This window comes from Scyliorhinus torazame, chromosome 25 (assembly GCF_047496885.1).
Source record: "Scyliorhinus torazame isolate Kashiwa2021f chromosome 25, sScyTor2.1, whole genome shotgun sequence".
In the NCBI taxonomy this organism is placed as follows: Eukaryota; Metazoa; Chordata; class Chondrichthyes; order Carcharhiniformes; family Scyliorhinidae; genus Scyliorhinus; species Scyliorhinus torazame.
The window spans coordinates 2,143,048-2,164,079 of NC_092731.1; the positions used below are offsets into that span (position 1 = coordinate 2,143,048).

The 21,032-nt window shown below is 48.6% G+C and overlaps 1 protein-coding gene across 2 annotated transcripts in view; it reads left to right on the plus strand.

Annotated features, from left to right (window-relative positions):
* The window catches only part of shkbp1 (SH3KBP1 binding protein 1), a 63,579-nt gene extending 50,186 nt beyond the window's left edge, over nt 1-13,393 (plus strand). For both annotated transcript variants that reach the window (XM_072489890.1, XM_072489891.1), the window contains exons 13-18: nt 1,295-1,465; nt 1,944-2,099; nt 8,714-8,810; nt 10,694-10,878; nt 11,770-11,902; nt 12,314-13,393. In XM_072489890.1, coding sequence (XP_072345991.1) covers nt 1,295-1,465; nt 1,944-2,099; nt 8,714-8,810; nt 10,694-10,878; nt 11,770-11,902; nt 12,314-12,896 — 1,325 coding nt within the window. In that variant the 3' untranslated portion in view covers nt 12,897-13,393. The remainder of the gene's footprint in view (nt 1-1,294; nt 1,466-1,943; nt 2,100-8,713; nt 8,811-10,693; nt 10,879-11,769; nt 11,903-12,313) is intronic.
* Nucleotides 13,394-21,032: the final 7,639 nt, after the last annotated feature.

The window sequence follows — 21,032 nt, forward strand, 5'->3', positions numbered from 1 at the left end:
GCATTGTTTTTTTCATTCAAGGACTTTGGGGTCACTGGGAAGGCCAACATTTATTGCCCTTGAGAAAGTGGTGGTGAACCCCTTCTTGAACCATGTGGTGTAGGTACACCCACAGTGCTGTTAGGAAGGGAGTTTCCGGATTTTGAAATAGCGACAACGAAGGATCGGTGATATATTTTCAAATTAGGGCGGTGTGTGGCTCGGAGGGGAACTTCCTTGTGATGGTGGTGTTCTCAAGTGTTTGCTATCCTTGTCTTTGAGATGATAGTGGTAGTAAGTTTGGAAGGTGCTGTTGAATGAGCCTTAATGAGTTGCTACTGTGCATCAGTGGTGTAGGGAATGAATGTCGAAGGTGGTGGATGGGGTGCCAATCAAGCGGGGCTGTTGGATGGTGTCAAACTTCTTGAACATTCTTGGGGCTGCACTCGTCCAGGCATGTGGGAGTATTCCATTGCACTCCTGACTTGTGCCGTCTAGAGATGATGGATAAGCTTTGGGTCTTGGGAGGTGAACTATCCGCAGGATCCTAGTCTCTGACCTGCTCTTGTTGCCACAGTATTTAATGGCCATTCCATTTCAGATTCTCGTTCACCAGACTGATTCCTGGAATGGCAGGATAGCGTTGAGGAGATACTGAGTTGACTAGGTCCTCCTCCATTGGAATTTAGAAGAATGAGAGGGAATCTCATTCAAATATATAAAATTCTGACGAGGCTGGACAAACTGGTACAGCTGGGATGTTTACCGTGGGAGGGGGTCTAGAATAAGGGTCACAGGCGCTGGATTCAAATAGGTCCGTCACGATTGAGATGAGAAAAATGTTGGTTAATCCTGAAACAATAGGATGTGTTAATTTCATTGATGGTTATAAAATTTCCTTTTTTCAGGTCCATGTTAAAATAGATATTGATGACAGAATTAAATACTGTCCACAGTTTAAATGTCCACAATCACATCTTAAGCTGCATCCATCTTAACACGTTTTGTGGCCAATTTCACAAAAATGTCATCTCACTTTGTAATATCCAACGTCCTCATGGTTATTCTGAAAATGACGATCCTTGATTGACGAGGGCGGCAAAGGATATTGGGGCAGACATGAAAGTAGGGTTGAGGCCACAATCCGATTAGCCACAATCTTATCAAATGGCAGAGCAGGTTTGTGGAATGCTCCTAAAAATAAAAAAATGATAAAGCGACTAGACTTCAAAAATGATGAAGCGACTCGACTTCAGTGGTGTATCCTTCAGCGCTGGGCTCAGAGTTCTAATAATTCAAATTTTGTTTCTACTAGGCGACACTGGAAACTGGATTGAGATTGCATATGGGACAAGTTCTGGAATGGTCCGTGTGATTGTGCAGCACCCTGAGACAGTGGGATCTGGTCCGCAACTCTTTCAGACGTTTAGTGTTCATCGCAGCCCAATCACAAAGATCACTCTCTCTGAGAAAAACCTCATTTCAGGTAGTAAACCATTATTAATCTTTGTCCATTTACCATCATCTCCTCAACCGTTCCTCATAAATTAGACCCCTTAACCCTGAACGGCCAACTTGTTACTTGGCTGTGTTCTGTGGCTCACTTCCTACCCGGCCCTCACTGCCAGGATGGGAAGGATTTCCCATGAACGGTGATCTCTGGAGATTATTGGGATCAGAATCGGATACAGTGTGCAGATACTGTCATTCCCCCAACCACAATCTCTGCAATGACGAATATAATTGGTCCACTGTATTCTCTGGCTGCTGGGTTGATTCGGTTACTGCTATCAATCACTGCGCAGCCGCTGCCATTTGTTTATATTTTAGCTGACAGTGGGCTTAGGTTAAAGCCGTGAAGCCTTCCACAGATGAATAGCTTGGAATTCATGAAGCACATGGTCACTTCAGCCACATGGCAATCAGCACTTTCATGCCATGATGTGATTTGTGTTTTTATTCAGTCTGTGCCGATAATAACCACGTGCGGACATGGACTGTAACCAGATTCCGTGGGATGATCTCCACACAGCCAGGTTCAACCCCACTGGCGTCATTCAAAATCCTTTCCCTGGAAGACTTGGATGGACATGGAGGCTGTTCAGCGGGTTTGGAGATCGGTAAGAGGCAGCAAGATTGGTGTTGGTGTGTGGAACACAAAATATTACAGAATTGGGCTTTCCCCTCATTTACTAGTGTGTGAATCTCACTGCGATCTGTACTCGTCTCTGCTGTCTCCCATCGAGGAAAGATAGATTGTTTTTAAAAAATATATATATTTTTAAAAGTTTTTTAACACAATTTTTCTCCCTTACAAACAATAACCCCCCCCCCCCGTAACAAAAAAAAAGAAAAATCGCGCAGAGCAAGATATATACATGGCAAAATGATATATTTACACAGCTTTGTACACTGGCCCTCACCCGTACGTGCCAGTTTCCCCAACCCTTCATGTTATCTCTTGCTCATCCACCCTCCCAGGCAGTCCCCCCTTCTCCCCCCCCCCCCCCCCCCCCCCCCCCAGGACAACCCCTCCACCGCCCGCCCCCCCCCCCCCCCCCCCCCCCCCCCCCCAAGGTTGCTGCTGCTGCTGACCGACCTTCCTCTAACGCTCCGCGAGATAGTCTAGGAACGGTTGCCACCGCCTGTAGAACCCCTGCGCAGACCCTCTCAAGGCGAACTTGATCCTCTCCAACATTATGAACCCAGCCATACCATTTATTCAGGCCTCCAGGCTGGGGGGCTTCGCCTCCTTCCACATTAGCAAGATCCTTCGCCGGGCTACTAGGGACGCAAAGGCCAGGATACCGGCCTCTTTCGCCTCCTGCACTCCCGGCTCGTCCACTACGACAAATATTGCTAGCCCCCAGCTTGGCTTGACCCGGACTTTCACCACCTGAGATATTGCTCCCGCCACTCCTCTCCAGAACCCCTCCAGTGCCGGGCATGACCAAAACATATGGACATGGTTCGCCGGGCTCCCTGAGCACCTTCCACATCTGTCCTCTACCCCAAAGAACCTACTCAGCCTCGCCCCCGTCAAATGCGCTCTGTGGACCACCTTAAATTGTATCAGGCTGAGCCTGGCACACGAGGAGGAGGAATTAATCTTTCCCAGGGCACCAGCCCACAGACCTTCCTCGATCTCCTCCCCCAGCTCCTCCTCCCATTTGCCCTTCAACTCTTCTACCAGCGCTTCCCCCTCTTCTTTCAACTCCTGGTGTATTTCCGACACCTTGCCCTCCCCGAACCATACACCCGAGATCACCCTATCTTGAACTTCTTGTGCCGGGAGCAACGGGAATTCCCTCACCTGTCGCCTCACAAAAGCCCTCACCTGCATATATCTAAAGGCATTTCCTGGGGGTAACTCGAACTTCTCCTCCAGTGCCCCTAGGCTCGCAAATCCGGAGTCAGGAGGTCATGTTGCAGCTGTACAAAACACTGGTACGGCCGCATTTGGCGTATTGCGTACAGTTCTGGTCACCGCATTATAGGAAGGTCGTGGAGGCTTTGGAGCGGGTGCAGAGGAGATTTACCAGGATGTTGCCTGGTATGGAGGGAAAATCTTATGAGGAAAGGCTGATGGACTTGAGGTTGTTTTCGTTGGAGAGAAGAAGGTTAAGAGGAGACTTAATTGAGGCATACAAAATGATCAGGGGGTTAGATAGGGTGGAAAGTGAGAGCCTTCTCCCGCGGATGGAAATGGCTGGCACGAGGGGACATAGCTTTAAACTGAAGGGTAATAGATATAGGACAGAGGTCAGAGGTAGGTTCTTTATGCAAAGAGTGGTGAGGCCGTGGAATGCCCTACCTGCTACAGTAGTGAACTCGCCAACATTGAGGCCATTTAAAAGTTTATTGGATAAGCATATGGATGATAATGGCATAGTGTAGGTTAGATGGCTTTTGTTTCGGTGCAACATCGTGGGCTGAAGGGCCTGTACTGCGCTGTATCATTCTATATTCTATGTTCTAAATCCCGGTTCTTCCAATCCCCGCCCGATGCCAGCTCTGGAACCCCCCGTCCATCTTCCCCGGGACAAACCGGTGGTTACCCCTGATCAGGGACCACACCGATGCTCCCATTGCACCCCGGTGCCGTCTCCACTGGCCCCAGATCCTTAGCGTTGCCGCCACCACCGGGCTCGTGGTATACTTTGTCGGCGAGAGCGGCAGTAGTGCCGTCACCAATGCCCCCAGGCTTGTTCCTTTACAGGACGCCATCTCCATCCTCTTCCATGCCGCCTCCTCTCCCTCCATAACCCACTTGCGGATCATCGCCACATTTGCTGCCCAGTAGTAGCTCCCCAGGTTTGGCAGCGCCAACCCTCCTCGGTCCCTACTGCGTTCCAGGAAACCTCTCCTTACTCTCGGGGTCTTATTCGCCCACACAAACCCCATAATACTCCTGCCTACTCTCTTAAAAAAGGCCTTAGTGATCACGATGGGAAGGCACTGAAACACAAACAGAAACCTCGGAAGGACCACCATTTTGACCGACTGCACTCTACCCGCCAGCGAGAGCGGTAACATGTCCCATCTTTTGAAATCCTCCTCCATTTGCTCCACCAACCTTGTCAGATTCAGTTTATGTAGGGCCCCCCAACTCCTGGCTATTTGGATCCCTAGATACCGAAAGCTCCCCTCCGCCCTCCTCAGCGGTAGGTCCCCTGTCCCTCTTTCTTGGTCCCCTGCCTGTAATACAAAGAGCTCACTCTTCCCTACATTGAGCTTATAGCCCGAAAACTCCCCAAACTCCCTTAGAGTCTGCATGACCTCCACCATCCCCTCCATTGGATCCGCCACGTACAGCAACAGGTCATCCGCATGTAGTGAAACCCGATGCTCTTCTCCCCCTCGGACCACCCCCCTCCATTTATTAGACTCCCTCAACGACATGGCCAGTGGTTCGATCGCCAATGCGAACAACAGGGGGGACAGGGGGCACCCCTGCCTCGTCCCTCGGTACAGCCGAAAGTACTCCGACCTCCGCCGGTTCGTCACTACACTCGCCATCGGGGCTCTGTAAAGGAGCTTAACCCAATTGATAAACCCTCCCCCGAACCCAAACCTACGCAGCACCTCCCAGAGGTACTCCCACTCTACTCGGTCAAAGGCCTTCTCCGCGTCCATAGCTGCCACTATCTCCGCCTCTCCCTCCTCCGATGGCATCATTATCACATTTAAGAGCCGCCGCACATTGGTGTTTAGTTGCCTGCCCTTTACAAATCCCGTCTGATCCTCATGGATCACCCCCGGGACACAGTCCTCGATCCTCGTGGCCAGCACTTTTGCCAGCAACTTAGCATCCACATTGAGGAGCGAGATCGGCCTGTACGATCCACATTGCAGTGGGTCCTTGTCCCGCTTTAGGATCAAGGAAATTGTCGCTTCCGACATTGTCGGGGGCAGGGTCCCCTCCTCTCTTGCCTGATTAAAGGTCCTCACCAATAGCGGGGCCAACAGGTCTGCGTACTTCCTGTAGAACTCCACCGGGAATCCATCCGGCCCCGGGGCCTTCCCCGCCTGCATGCTCCCTAAACCCTTGCTCAGCTCCTCCAACCCAATTGGTGCCCCCAAACCAGCCACCTCTTGCTCCTCCACCCTCGGGAATCTAAGCTGATCTAGGAATCGTCTCTTCCCCCGCTGGGGGCTGGGATCTGTACAGCTCTTCATAAAAGGCCTTGAATAGCTCGTTTATTTTCGTCGCATTCCAAACCGTGGCTCCCCTTCCATCTTTGACTCCCCCTATTTCCCTCGCTGCCATCCTCTTACGGAGCTGGTGTGCCAGCATCCGATTAGCCTTTTCCCCATACTCGTAGGTCGCCCCCTGCGCTTTCCTCCACTGTGCCTCCGCCTTCCCTGTGGTCAACAGGTCAAACTCCGTCTGGAGCCGTCGTCTTTCCCCAAGTAATCTTTCCTCCGGGGCCTCTGCGTATCTCCTGTCCACTCTCAAAATCTCCCCCACTAACCTCTCCCTTTCCATGCCCTCTGTCTTCTCCCTATGAGCCCTGTTGGAGATTAGCTCTCTCCTGATCACCGCCTCCCATACCACCCCCACTCGCACCTCCCCGTTGTTGTTGGCCTCCAAGTACCTTTCGATACACCCCCTCACCTTCCCACACACCACCTCATCTGCCAGCAGTCCCACATCCAGCCGCCACAGCGGGCGTTGGTCCCTCTCCTCTCCCAGCTCCAGTTCCACCCAGTGCGGGGCGTGGTCCGAAACGGCTGTGGCCGAATACTCCGGAAAGATAGATTGTTGAGGACATTTGATCATTTGAATTGATCCCTTGTGGCGGTTGTCTCAGCAGCTGTCAGAAGTCCTTCAAGACTTGGTCAGTTCGGCCATCCTTTGGGATGGACATTGAAGTCCCCAGCCAGAGGACATTGTGAGCAATTGGTACCTCCTCCCAAATGGTGTTCAACATGGAGGAGCACTGATTCACCAGCTGAGGGAAGGCCAGGTGGAAATCAAAAGGAGGTTTCATTGCTCATGTTTGACCTGATTCCATGACCTCCTGGATTCCAGAGTCGATATTGAGGATTCCCGGGGAAACTCTCTCCACTGGATCTGGCAGAGGGAGGTGAGAATCGGGAATTGGATTGGATTTGTTTATTGTCACGTGTACCGAGGTACAGTGAAAAGTATTTTTCTGCGAGCAGCTCAACAGATCATTTAGTACATGGGGAGAAAAGGAAATAAAAGAAAATACATAATAGGGCAACACAACATATACAATGTAACTACATAAGCACTGGCATCGGATGAAGCATACAGGGTGTAGTGTTAATGAGGTCAGTCCATAAGAGGGTCATTTAGGAGTCTGGTAACAGTGGGGAAGAAGCTGCTTGAGTCTGTTCGTGCGTGTTCTCAGACTTCTGTATCTCCTGCCCGATGGAAGAAGTTGGAAGAGTGAGTAAGCTGGGTGGGAGGGGTCTTTGATCATGCTGCCCGCTTTCCCCAGGCAGCGGGAGGTGTAGATGGAGTCAATGGATGGGAGGCAGGTTCGTGTGATGGACTGGGCGGTGTTCACGACTCTCTGAAGTTTCTTGCGGTCCTGGGCCGAGCAGTTGCCATACCAGGCTGTGATGCAGCCAGATAGGATGCTTTCTATGGTGCACCTGTAAAAGTTTGTAAGGGTTAATGTGGACATGCCGAATTTCCTTAGTTTCCTGAGGAAGTATAGGCGCTGTTGTGCTTTCTTGGTGGTAGCGTCGATGTGGGTGGACCAGGACAGATTTTTGGTGATGTGCACCCCTAGGAATTTGAAACTGCTAACCTTCTCCACCTCAGCCCCGTTGATGCTGACAGGGGTGTGTACAGTACTTTGCTTCCTGAAGTCAATGACCAGCTCTTTAGTTTTGCTGGCATTGAGGGAGAGATTGTTGTCGCTACACCACTCCACTAGGTTCTCTATCTCCCTCCTGTATTCTGACTCGTCGTTATTCGAGACCCGGCCCACTATGGTCGTGTCGTCAGCAAACTTGTAGATGGAGTTGGAACCAAATTTTGCCACGCAGTCGTGTGTGTACAGGGAGTAGAGTAGCTAAGTAGGCAGCTTTGCGGGGCCCCGGTGTTGAGGACAATTGTGGAAGAGGTATTGTTGTTCTTTCTTACTGATTGTGGTCTGTTGGTCAGTGATGCTCGATCAATGACTCCAGAAGCGAGATTGGAGACAATTGAAGGCTTTATTGGACTAGATGTTTCCCCCAGCAGCGCAGGTACAGAATGCAGCTGCTGGGGAGACACAGACTCTTATACTCCGCCTTACTGGGCGGAACCAGCAGGCAGGCTTCACCAATGATCTTCCTGTCTCGGGTACCTCCCACACCAATGATCTTACAGCCTCAACCTAGGTACCGTAATATCCCTAATACAGACTACCACAGTCAGAAAATCGAGGATCCAGTTGCAGCGTGGGGAGCCAAGTCCTAGGTTTTGGAATGCACAGTCTGGGAAGGTAGTGGAGGCTGGAAACCTCACAACCTCTAAAAAGCACTTGGATCAGCACCTGAAATATTATCACATTGAAGGATATGGGACACAAGTGCTGGTAAGTGGGGTTAGTGCTGGATTAGGGTAGTTATTATGGGTGCTGACTCAATGGGCTGCAGAGTCTTTCCTGCGGTGTGTGTCTCTAAGACTGTGTCGCCACGTCTGGTGGGCCGAACCTGCCAGTGGGACAGGAAATCGGGACCCAGGGACGGTGATGGAAGTAAAGAAGCAAAATACTGCAGATGCTAGAAATCGGAAATAAAACAGAAAATGCGAGAAATATTCAGCAGGTCAGCCAGCATCAGGTGGGAAGAAAGGGCTGACGTGTCAGATTGTGATGACACCGTGGATGAGCCTGGATATTGTAATGTCTGATTCAGTCAGAATGACTGACGGGCTGTTGTTTGAATCTTGTGGGACAGTTCCCCCAATTTGGGCACCAGTCTTAAGACAATCGTAAGACAATCATGATATGGCTTTGCTTTTTCTGGAGCCTTGGTTGACATCGAATGATAAATGCGGCTTCATTCCTTTTCAACTTTTCTGTGGCAGTTTGGTACAACTGAGTGGTTTTCCAGACCATGTCACAGAGCAGTTCCGAGTGAACCACATTGCTGTGGGTAAGGGTGGCAGATTTCCTTCCCTCCAACCCACTCATTTCACTCTCACCATTACTGAGACGAGCTTTCTATTGTAACCATCTCTCTCTCTCTCTCTCTCTCTCTCTTTCAGGCCCATTTGGGGAGCGAGATGATGAGCAGGTTTTCATTCAGAAAGTTGTTCCTGACACAAATCAGATCTTTGTGCGTCTGTCCTCCACAGGCAAGAGGTAATCACGCACCATGAAAACCTGGCCAATTCTTCATCGTTAGTGCGAGCAAGCTCAGAAATACGTCCAGAGTTTGGTCAAAGTGGTCAGTTTTTAAAGAGCGCCTGAAAGGAAGAGCGATCCAGGTGCATAGGGTGAGGGAGGACATCCTGGAGCTTTGCAGGCAGCTGGAGGAGGTTACAGAGATAGGGAGGGGTGTGGGGGGCTGGAGGAGGTTACAGAGGTAGGGAGGGGCGTGGGGGTCTGGAGGAGGTTACAGAGATAGGGAGGGGATGTGGGGCTGGAGGAGGTTACAGAGATAGGGAGGGGTGTGGGGCTGGAGGAGGTTACAGAGATAGGGAGGGGTGTGGGGCAGGAGGAGGTTACAGAGATAGGGAGGGGGTGTGGGGCTGGAGGAGGTTACAGAGATAGGGAGGGGGTGTGGGGCTGGAGGAGGTTACAGAGATAGGGGGGGGTGTGGGGTTGGAGGAGGTTACAGAGATAGGGAGGGGTGTGTGGGGCTGGAGGAGGTTACAGAGATAGGAATGAGAGATGGGGAGGTTACAGAGAGCGAGAGAGAGAGACAGTGAGTTGAGGGCCTGGAAAACAGCTGAGGATTTAATATCAAGGTGTGACTTTACTGGGAGCCAATGTATGTCAGTGAACATGGGTGATAGGCTATTCGAAATTAGGGCATGTTCAGACTTGGAAAGAAGCCTCCTGTTCATAGGAGGTAGAAGGTTCCCATCATGGCCAAGGGAATGTTGGGATAAGTCAATTCTGGCGATAGCAGAGTGTGCGTGAGCTGAGGTTCTTTAGATGTTTTGAAGATATGTCTGATCCCATTGCAGTAAATTTGGAGGCTCGAGGGGTTCATGAATGAGCAAGCATACAGCCTAATGCAGTAATTAGAAAGTGCTGCATTGCCCAAGACACCATTATTCAGATAGGCTGTTAAACTGACGTTCCATTTGATGGGCAGAAAAACGACCAGTGAATTCAGAGATGTGCTGTGGTGATACATTTGGGAAGGTAAACCAAGGCAAAGGATCAGACTATAAAAAGAAGGATAGTGAGGGGTATTGGAGTGAATGACCACATGTTCCTATTGGTCACAAGGCAGTTTGATAAGTTGGTTAAGAAGGCAAATGGAATCCTTTCATTTATTAGTCAAGGCACAGATTGTACCGGCTGGAAGGTTGTTATTTTAGCTAGTTTTCAGCCAGAGTGTTGTGGGGGAGGTGAAACTTTCCACTCCTTGAAAAGGGTGTTTGGATTTGCACCTGAATTGCTGGAACCCGATGGGCTGGAAGTCAATTGCTGGAAAGTGGCATAGGGCTGGGTTTCCAAAGGCAAGTCCACACTTTCTATCATTCTAAAGATATAAATTATTGAAGGACACTGTTTTGAAAGCAAAAGGAGATTCCCCTGGGATCCTGGCCAATGTTTATATCTCAATCTACGTCACAAAAAAACCGCGATGACATTGCTGTTGTCGGAGCTTGCTGTGCTGTTTGATTACCTGCGTGGCAACAGTGACAACACTGCAGTTGTACCTACGTGGCTGCACTATACTTTGAGACATCCTGAAATAGCAAAAGGTGCAATAGAAATGCAAGTTTGCCTTTCTTTACAAGAGGCAAGGTTGATGCACCCCAAGTGGACCAGTCACTGAGCTAATAGGACAGGGTTGTGAAGTCGGGGTCAGTGGTAACGACCCTTCCTGTAGTCAACCAACTGCTTGGGCTGAACAATTGAGTCAGATTCAGGAGTAAAAATGGATGCTATCAGTTGGTGTTGGCAAAATCACCTCAAAATGAGCAGATCAAGCACATTTAATCCCCCCTCTGTCTCCCCCTCTCCCTGTCCTCTCTCCACCCCTCCCACCCCTCTGCCTTGCACAGGATCTGTGAGATTAGTTCAGTGGATGGCACTGCTGTCACAGCTTTCACTGTGCACGAATGCGAGGGAGCCAGTCGAATCAGCTCCCGTGCCCGTCGCTACCTGTTCACCGGACACTCTGATGGCAGCATCCAGATGTGGGATCTAACCACAGCCATGGAGGCAACTGGCAAGGCGGCAAATCGAGGTCAGAGGGGGGGGGGTGTATGGAGGGTTATGGGATGTGCAGCAAATCAGGGGACTGGATGGGTCAGGGGGCAAACAGAGTCGGGGTGCACAGGAGATCGTGGGTACCTGGGAGACCAAGTGCAAAGGAACTTGTGAGCAGATAAAGTAATATTTATTAGTGTCACAAGTAGGCTTACATTAACACTGCAATGAAGTTACTGTGAAAATCCCCGAGTCACCACATTCCGGCACCTGTTCGGGTACACCGAGGGAGAATTCAGAATGTCCAATTCACCTAACAGCACGTCTTTCATGATTGTGGGAGGAAACTGGAGCACCCGGAGGAAACCCACACAGACACTGGGAGAACGTGCAGACTCCACACAGACAGTGACCCAAGCTGGGAATCGAACCTGGGACCCTGGCACTGTGACGCAACAGTGCTAACCACTGTGCTACCGTCCTGCCCAAGTCTGCGGAATCTGTGGATGTCTATTTGGGTTCAAAGGGCACACCCAATCCCTCAATTTGTTTTCTGTCCAAACAAAAAAGTCTTAAAGCACAAGGGACACTCCACCGGGTCTGGCCTCTACCCTTGCCAGGTCGATAGGGGTATGGGTTGCAGTTCGGGGTGGGTGTGAGGAGGGATATGTGTGGGGTGGGAGTACTGAATCTTACTGGTTCAATCCTTGCTCTGTGGAATTATTACAATTTGTCTGGATATGATGAATTATTGTAGCATTCAGTGTTTGTGAGGATAGGCTGTGATGTGATGTGATGCCTACTGCAGTCAGTTAGCTGATAATTGGCTCACATGAGAAATGCTCGAATCAAAGCAGGAGGGGAAAGTTGAAAAGGAGAAAGAAAATCCTTTTTTCATTTATTTTAGTTTTGTTTTTAATGTTCTCAGATCCCGGTGGCCCCACAGAACAGGAGCTCCTGCAGCAGCTGGAGCAATGCGATCTCACACTGACCAGAACACCAGATATCAGTTCTGCAGAGTCACTGACACACCCTGTCATGCTGCGGGTGTCATCGTCCAGGTAATTCCCTGATTTATAAGTTAATTCATGAAATGTAAAGAATGATAGTGTAGAAAATCACTGTGGACCCAGCCCAGAACTAAAAACTAAATGTTTCAGCATCCAGTGCCATAGGGAACTGAGTTTAACCGGTCTTGTCCTAAACTGAGCTGCAATCTCAGTCCAATTCTATGTAACAAGTGAAGTCTGATTTTGGCACCACATTGTTTATTTTACTCAAGGTTACAGTAGAATGGGAGAATAAACTATCTTTATAACTAGTGCAGAAGATAACTAGAATATTCACAGTGAGTAAGTATGAGAGAAACTAAATGTTACACCAACTTAGTGTTGCTCTTTGCCTGTAGCTACAGTGTGACAGGGCATCTATGTTCAGATGGAGACTGATTCTTTTCTTTTTTGTTAAAACAGCCAATTTCAAACGGTGGATGGATTCCGTGAGAAATGGACCCGGAGTGGGACTGGAGGGATTTGGAGAGACAGTCCTATGGTGATCAGACAGCGGGAAAAATTTCCCAGTGCCTGCAGCCTACAATCACATGTTGCCAGTCGAAGCTCATTGGATAAAAGTGATGCTGCCAGTGGGAGCCCGCGGCTGCTGAGATTGCATCATTCGCCTCTCCGAGCGGAGTGCCCAAGTGGTGAAAATAGTGCGTTGGACAGTGATGGTAGAGCAGGAAAACGAGGCAGCTTTGTTGAGCGCTGTCAGGAGTTAGCACGTGGCACTGAATTTGGTGCCACTGACCTGCGCCGATTTAGCTGTGAATCTGAAAGCAGACTATTGATGAGAAATAGACCTCTGGCTCCGTCGGGTTCAGTCCAGGCATTGAAAGCTGTGCCTCCTAGTCCGACGCTCTCTATCAAAACCCTCCCTCCCAGTGTACCGTTAATAAGAGCCACTGCAGAGGCACAAGTGTCAGTAGCGAGTCCCCTCGATCCAGCCACTGAATCAACTGCTGCTACCAGACCCAGAATGAATGAGACCTCGTTTTGACCATCACTGCCCCATATTAATGTCCAGCGATAATTGGACAAAACCCAAGCGATGGGTTTTTATCGCTGTTGTGAAATGAGCTTTTGAAGACTGGGTGCTTGCTGCAGACAATTCGTCAGACTTCTTCAAACCCATCTTCCTGTTTGCTTCAGATTCTGACTGAGTCGTCACCGCCCGTAACCACATTTGAAATCCTGTCATAAAAGAACAAAGAAATCAACCGAACCAAATCAGCTGCTTTTCCAGTTGTGAGAATTTCCACAGCCCTGAATCCCAGCCCAAAAGTTGAATCTTGAGTTATCCACAGATCAGATTAAAAATTCCACCTTGAAATTGTTTGCATTTGAAAACACTGAAGTGTTCATTTTTAAAGATTAAAATGTCAGAATCCAGTTAGTCTTGTCTCCGAGGCAGCTCATGACTCGCAATATTTTTAAAGTTGCTTAATGTGCTAATGGAATTTCTACAATGAAATAAACAATGAAGGATTTCTGTCACTGTTATTCACAATATTTGTTCTTAACGTGTTGCACTTGCAACTGCTTAACACTCTCTACTGATGGAACAAACCCCCTTCCTATTAGCTCTCCTTGTACAGACTCCACAGGAACCAAACCTCTTCCTGTTCACTCCCCTCGAATATAACCCCATTTCTATTTCTAATATATTCCCCAGTCTATTCCTGATTTTAGTAAAATCCAGGATGCCCAAGAGACCATAAGATGTAGGAGCAGAATCAGGCCATTTGGCCCATCGAGTCTGCTCCATTCAATGAGGTCATGACTAATCTGATGTGAAAATCCTCAACTCCACTTTCCCACCTTATCCCCATAACCCTCGATTCCCTCACTGAGTAACAATCTGTCTCAGCCTTGAACATACTTAACGACCCAGCCTCTACAGCTCTCTGCGGTAAAGAATTCCACAGATTCACTCCCCTCTGAAAAGAAAGATGCTGTGAACACAACCCTGGGACATACACCAAGCTTTGTATTTTCAGTTAGTTTGATGTTGGTCCACACTCAACGTCTCAGCTTTGACATGACAGCTGTAACTTTGGCAATTCTGTTGCCGATTTCAACATTGGGACAAGTTGCTGGTAATTGTTGATGTGAGATATGTGTGGCTGTGAACAACTTCCCAAGTAAGAACCATATGGCACAGGAAGAGGCCACTTGGCCATTGCATCTGCACCGGTCAAAAAAAAGCCCCCCCCCCAGCCTGATCCCACTTTCTGGTCTGTAGTGTCGCACGTTCCGGCACTGAAGGTGCCAAGCCAAACACCTTCTAAATTAATTGAAAGTTTTTATATCTATTACCCTTCCAGGCAGAGAGTTCCGACCCCCACAGCCCTCTGGGTGAAAATATGTTTCCTCATCTCCCGATTAATCTTTCTACCAATCACTTTGCTCCCCCCCCCCCCCCCCCCCCTGTCACTGGTCTCTCTGCTGAAATTGGCCCTGCCCATCTACTTTATCCACGCCCCTCAATTTTGTACATCTCAATAAAATCTCGACTCGACCTCCTCCATTCCAAGAAGGACAACCTCAGCTCATCCAATCTTTCCAATCCTGGTAAATCTCCTCTGGATCCTCTCTAATGCAATTACATCCTTTCTGTAATGAGGTGATCAGAGATTTGTTATGTTGTAGGTGTAACATAAGCAGCTTCCTTGTGGTGCACTTGACAAAGGAAGGTTCAGACATGGAGATAACTTCAACACGTTTATTAAACTATTTACACTTCTATTACTCGGGTTTGACACTACTGCTAATCCTACTATAGCTACCCAGACTGACTAACCAGCTGCTGCAATCCACGTGGTGGGTGTAATATTGAATCAACCCTGTGTCTGTTCTCACTGACTGTCTCCACTGGAAAGAGGCAGATCATGTGTGTGGTGTCCTTTATATATGGGTTGGTGTAATGCCCTCCTGTGGTCGTGTCACCTCTTGTGTGTATCGTGAATGTCTATTGGTCCTGTCCTATCTAACTGATCTATTGGTTGATGTCTGTGTGTCATGTCTCTGGTGCTCCCTCTAGTGTCTAACTAGTCTACATGTATTTACATTAACCCCTTGTGTCTTTACAGTGATGCACATCACCACATCCCCCCCTTTTTTACATGTTACATATTTTCTGTACACTTAAAGAAAATTGAACAAAAAACAGGTAAATAAGTTATGGTATGTACAAGTCCTGAGAACAGTGATTAACCAATAAGTCCAAATCAAATGTGCGAGTCCAAAACCCTTCAATCATCATGGTCAAATGTCTCTCTTGGTGGGGTGGTGAGTTTGATGGTGGCATGTCCTTGTGAACGCCATCGGTGTCCCTGTGTATCAGGAACCAAGAAGTGGTCTTTTACACATATGTGAGAAATATGAGAATGACTAGAGCGAGGGTAGGTCCGATCAAGGACAGTAGCGGGAGATTGTGTATTGAGTCTGAAGAGATAGGAGAGGTCTTGAATGAGTATTTTTCTTCTGTATTTACAAATGAGAGGGGCGATATTGTTGGAGAGGACAGTGTGAAACAGATTGGTAAGCTCGAGGAAATACTTGTCAGGAAGGAAGATGTGTTGGGCATTTTGAAAAACTTGAGGATAGACAAGTCCCCCGGGCCTGATGGGATATATCCAAGGATTCTATGGGAAGCAAGAGATGAAATTGCAGAGCCGTTGGCAATGATCTTTTCGTCCTCACTGTCAACAGGGGTGGTACCAGGGGATTGGAGAGTGGCGAATGTCGTGCCCCTGTTCAAAAAAGGAACTAGGGATAACCCTGGGAATTACAGGCCAGTTAGTCTTACTTCGGTGGTAGGCAAAGTAATGGTAAGGGTACTGAAGGATAGGATTTCTGAGCATCTGGAAAGACACTGCTTGATTAGGGATAGTCAGCACGGATTTGTGAGGGGTAGGTCTTGCCTTACAAATCTTATTGAATTCTTTGAGGAGGTGACCAAGCATGTGGATGAAGGTAAAGCAGTGGATGTAGTGTACATGGATTTTAGTAAGGCATTTGATAAAGTTCCCCATGGTAGGCTTGTGCAGAAAGTAAGGAGGCATGGGATAGTGGGAAATTTGGCCAGTTGGATAACGAACTGGCTAACCGATAGAAGTCAGAGAGTGGTGGTGGATGGCAAATATTCAGCCTGGATCCCAGTTACCAGTGGCGTACCGCAGGGATCAGTTCTGGGTCCTCTGCTGTTTGTGATTTTCATTAATGACTTGGATGAGGGAGTTGAAGGGTGGGTCAGTAAATTTGCAGACGATACGAAGATTGGTGGAGTTGTGGATAGTAAGGAGGGCTGTTGTCGGCTGCAAAGAGACATAGATAGGATGCAGAGCTGGGCTGAGAAGTGGCAGATGGAGTTTAACCCTGAAAAGTGTGAGGTTGTCCATTTTGGAAGGACAAATATGAATGCGGAATATAGGGTTAACGGTAGAGTTCTTGGCAATGTGGAGGAGCAGAGAGATCTTGGGGTCTATGTTCATACATCTTTGAAAGTTGCCACTCAAGTGGATAGAGCTGTGAAGAAGGCCTATGGTGTGCTCGCGTTCATTAACAGAGGGATTGAATTTAAGAGCCGTGAGGTGATGATGCAGCTGTACAAAACTTTGGTAAGGCCACATTTGGAGTACTGTGTACAGTTCTGGTCGCCTCATTTTAGGAAGGATGTGGAAGCTCTGGAAAAGGTGCAAAGAAGATTTACCAGGATGTTGCCTGGAATGGAGAGTAGGTCTTACGAGGAAAGGTTGAGGGTGCTAGGCCTTTTCTCATTAGAGCGGAGAAGGATGAGTGGCGACTTGATAGAGGTTTATAAGATGATCAGGGGAATAGATAGAGTAGACAGTCAGAGACTTTTTCCCCGGGTGGAACAAACCATTACAAGGGGACATAAATTTAAGGTGAAAGGTGGAAGATATAGGAGGGATATCAGAGGTAGGTTCTTTACCCAGAGAGTAGTGGGGGCATGGAATGCACTGCCTGTGGAAGTAGTTGAGTCGGAAACATTAGGGACCTTCAAGCAGCTATTGGATAGGTACATGGATGACGGTAAAATGATATAGTGTAGATTTATTTGTTCTTAAGGGCAGCACGGTAGCATTGTGGATAGCACAATTGCTTCACAGCTCCATGGTCCCAGGTTCGATTCCGGCTTGGGTCATTGTCTGTGCGGAGTCTGCACGTCCTCCCCGTGTCTGCGTGGGTTTCCTCCGGGTGCTCCGGTTTCCTCCCACAGTCCAAAGATGTGCGGGTTAGGTGAATTGGCCAATGATAAATTGCCCTTAATGTCCAAATTGCCCTTGGTGTTGGGTGGAGGTGTTGAGTTTGGGTAGGGTGCTCTTTCCAAGAGCCGGTGCAGACTCAGGGGGCCGAATGGCCTCCTTCTGCACTGTAAATTCAATGATAATCTATGATTAATCTAGGACAAAGGTTCGGCACAACATCGTGGGCCGAAGGGCCTGTTCTGTGCTGTATTTTCTATGTTCTATGTTCTATGGTCAAATCACTTCGCTGTCTGATTTGGAGTCTTTTTTTTCCGATGTTTGTGATGATGCTGTCGGATGGCATCTTGTAGCTGATAAGGTGTTGACATTGAAGAGGTACCATCAACAGTATCATTCGAGGTCATGGATGTGCCATATGTTGAGGTTGGATAAGACAGTACATACTGGTTCTGGCCACGTGCTGTGCAGGAAGGGTGATCCTGCTGAGAACCGTTGAAGCTTGTCGAGTTGGAAACAGAATTGCTGCTCGCATAAATACCTGGTGATGGTGTGAAACTAGAACCTTGCATCTGATAGGAATATGCCGTCTGGCCAGGCTGGGGTGCAGCAAATCCTGGGCTGTAACTAAGGCATCCAGTCTGTAGTGCAGATTGCGCTGGCGGTAGTCCTCCTTCGGTCTTGATTCCATTAGTGGGCAATCCGTAGTGCTGGCCTGTTTGAGAATATGCTGCATAAACTGCTGGCTGCTGCATGCCTGAATACTGGGTTTGTCCAGCATGAGCTTTCATTGGCCGCACTGCTGGTGTGGAAAAAATGTGTGGGTATAGCTGTGGTGAATATTGGTGTATTCCTCTTGGACTGTAGCCGCTGCTTGTTATTACTGACCCAGTGTAATTGTTAAGTGATCCATCTCCTGTCGTTGTGGCATCTGCTGTCACCCTGAGCGTGCCATCACTGAGGTTGTGGCACTCCCTGTCTGGAGTAAAGTCCGGCTTACGTGAATCAGAGTCGGCGTTTGGTTGCTCCCATCTGGAGTCTGGTCTGTTTTAACTGAGTCAGTGTTGGTTTGTTGATGCCACAGACACAGTCGATTTCGGCGGGAGAACAGTTGGTGAGTCAGTTTCAGCGGAAGCAGTACGGAAGTGGCTGCTGGGAGGTAAGTCTGTCCTTTAAAAGCACTTATCTTTGCAGGGGCAGGCCAGTCGATTTCGGCGTGAGAATCAGCTGGTGAGTCAGTTTCAGCGGGAGCAGTGCGGAAGTGGCTGCTGGGAGGTAAATCTGTCCTTTAAAAGCACTTGTCTTTGCAGGGGCAGGCCAGTCGATTTCGGCGGGAGTGGAGCTGGCTGGTTAGTCAATTTCAGCAGGAGCTGAGAATTTTTAAAAACATTTTAAAATTAGTGTTTTAGGCGGGAACAGGAAGTCGACCCGTGGACGTCTGGGAAGACCCTCACCAATAAATTCTGGTGGAGAGGAAACCCGAGACACTACACGTGTAGTGTCTCCCACCCGCCCTCCTCCTCTAACCTAATAATAAAACCCATTGGTCTGAGGTAAGTACCATATTTTATTATATTATATTATTATTTTTTATTAAAAATTTAATTTAGTTGTTAGCCAGATCTTGGTAGAAAGTTAGAGGAATGGCAGGGAAGGGAGTGCAATCTTCCTCCTGCAGGATGTTTGAGGTGAGGGATGCCGTTAGTGTCCCTGCTGATTTTACCTGCAGGAAGTGCTGCCATCTCCAGCTCCTCCAAGACCGAGTTAGGGAACTGGAGCTGGAGTTGGAAGAACTTCGGATCATTCGGGAGGCAGAAGGGGTCATAGATAGCAGCTTCAGGGAATTAGTTACACCAAAGATTGGAGATAGGTGGGTAACTGTAAGAGGGACTGGGAAAAAGCAGTCAGTGCAGGGATCCCCTGCGGTCATTCCCCTGAGAAACAAGTATACCGCTTTGGATACTTGTTGGGGGGGGGGGGACTTACCAGGGGTAAGCCATGGGGTACGGGCCTCTGGCACGGAGTCTGTCCCTGTTGCTCAGAAGGGAAGGGGGGAGAGGAGCAGAGCATTAGTAATTGGGGACTCTATAGTCAGGGGCACAGATAGGAGATTTTGTGGGAGCGTGAGAGACTCACGTTTGGTATGTTGCCTCCCAGGTGCAAGGGTACGTGATGTCTCGGATCGTGTTTTCCGGGTCCTTAGGGGAGGGGGGAGCAGCCCCAAGTCGTGGTCCACATTGGCACTAACGACATAGGTAGGAAAGGGGACAAGGATGTCAGGCAGGCTTTCAGGGAGCTAGGATGGAAGCTCAGAACTAAAACAAACAGAGTTGTTATCTCTGGGTTGTTGCCCGTGCCACGTGATAGTGAGATGAGGAATAGGGAGAGAGAGCATTTAAACACGTGGCTACAGGGATGGTGCAGGCGGGAGGGATTCAGATTTCTGGATAACTGGGGCTCTTTCTGGGGAAGGTGGGACCTCTACAGACAGGATGGTCTACATCTGAACCTGAGGGGCACAAATATCCTGGGGGGGAGATTTGTTAGTGCTCTTTGGGGGGGGTTTAAACTAATGCAGCAGGGGCATGGGAACCTGGATTGTATTTTTAGGGTAAGGGAGAATGAGAGTATAGAGGTCAGGAGCACAGATTTGACGTCGCAGGAGGGGGCCAGTGTTCAGGTAGGTGGTTTGAAGTGTGTCTACTTCAATGCCAGGAGTATACGAAACAAGGTAGGGGAACTGGCAGCATGGGTTGGTACCTGGGACTTCGATGTTGGCCATTGCGGAGACATGGATACAGCAGGGACAGGAATGGATGTTGCAGGTTCCGGGGTTTAGGTGTTTTAGTAAGCTCAGAGAAGGAGGCAAAAGAGGGGGAGGTGTGGCGCTGCTAGTCAAGAGCAGTATTACGGTGGCGGAGAGGATGCTAGATGGGGACTCTTCTTCCGAGGTAGTATGGGCTGAAGTTAGAAACAGGAAAGGAGAGGTCACCGTGTTGGGAGTTTTTTATAGGCCTCCTAATAGTTCTAGGGATGTAGAGGAAAGGATGGCGAAGATGATTCTGGATAAGAGCGAAAGTAACAGGGTAGTTATTATGGGAGACTTTAACTTTCCAAATATTGACTGGAAAAGATATAGTTCGAGTACAATAGATGGGTCGTTTTTTGTACAGTGTGTGCAGGAGGGTTTCCTGAAACAATTTGTTGACAGGCCAACAAGAGGCGAGGCCACGTTGGATTTGGTTTTGGGTAATGAACCAGGCCAGGTGTTGGATTTGGAGGTAGGAGAGCACTTTGGGGACAGTGACCACAATTCGGTGACGTTTACGTTAATGATGGAAAGGGATAAGTATACACCGGAGGGCAAGAGTTATAGCTGGGGGAAGGGCAATTATGATGCCATTAGACGTGACTTGGGGGGGATAAGGTGGAGAAGTAGGCTGCAAATGTTGGGCACACTGGATAAGTGGGGCTTGTTCAAGGATCAGCTACTGTGTGTTCTTGATAAGTATGTACCGGTCAGGCAGGGAGGAAGGCGTCGAGTGAGGGAACCGTGGTTTACCAAGGAAGTGGAATCTCTTGTTAAGAGGAAGAAGGAGGCCTATGTGAAGATGAAGTGTGAAGTTTCGGTTGGGGCGATGGATAGTTACAAGGTAGCGAGGAAGGATCTAAAGAGAGAGCTAAGACGAGCAAGGAGGGGACATGAGAAGTATTTGGCAGGAAGGATCAAGGAAAACCCAAAAGCTTTCTATAGGTATGTCAGGAATAAGCAAATGACGAGGGAAAGAGTAGGACCAGTCAAGGACAGGGATGGGAAATTGTGTGTGGAGTCTGAAGAGATAGGCGAGATACTAAATGAATATTTTTCGTCAGTATTCACTCAGGAAAAAGATAATGTTGTGGAG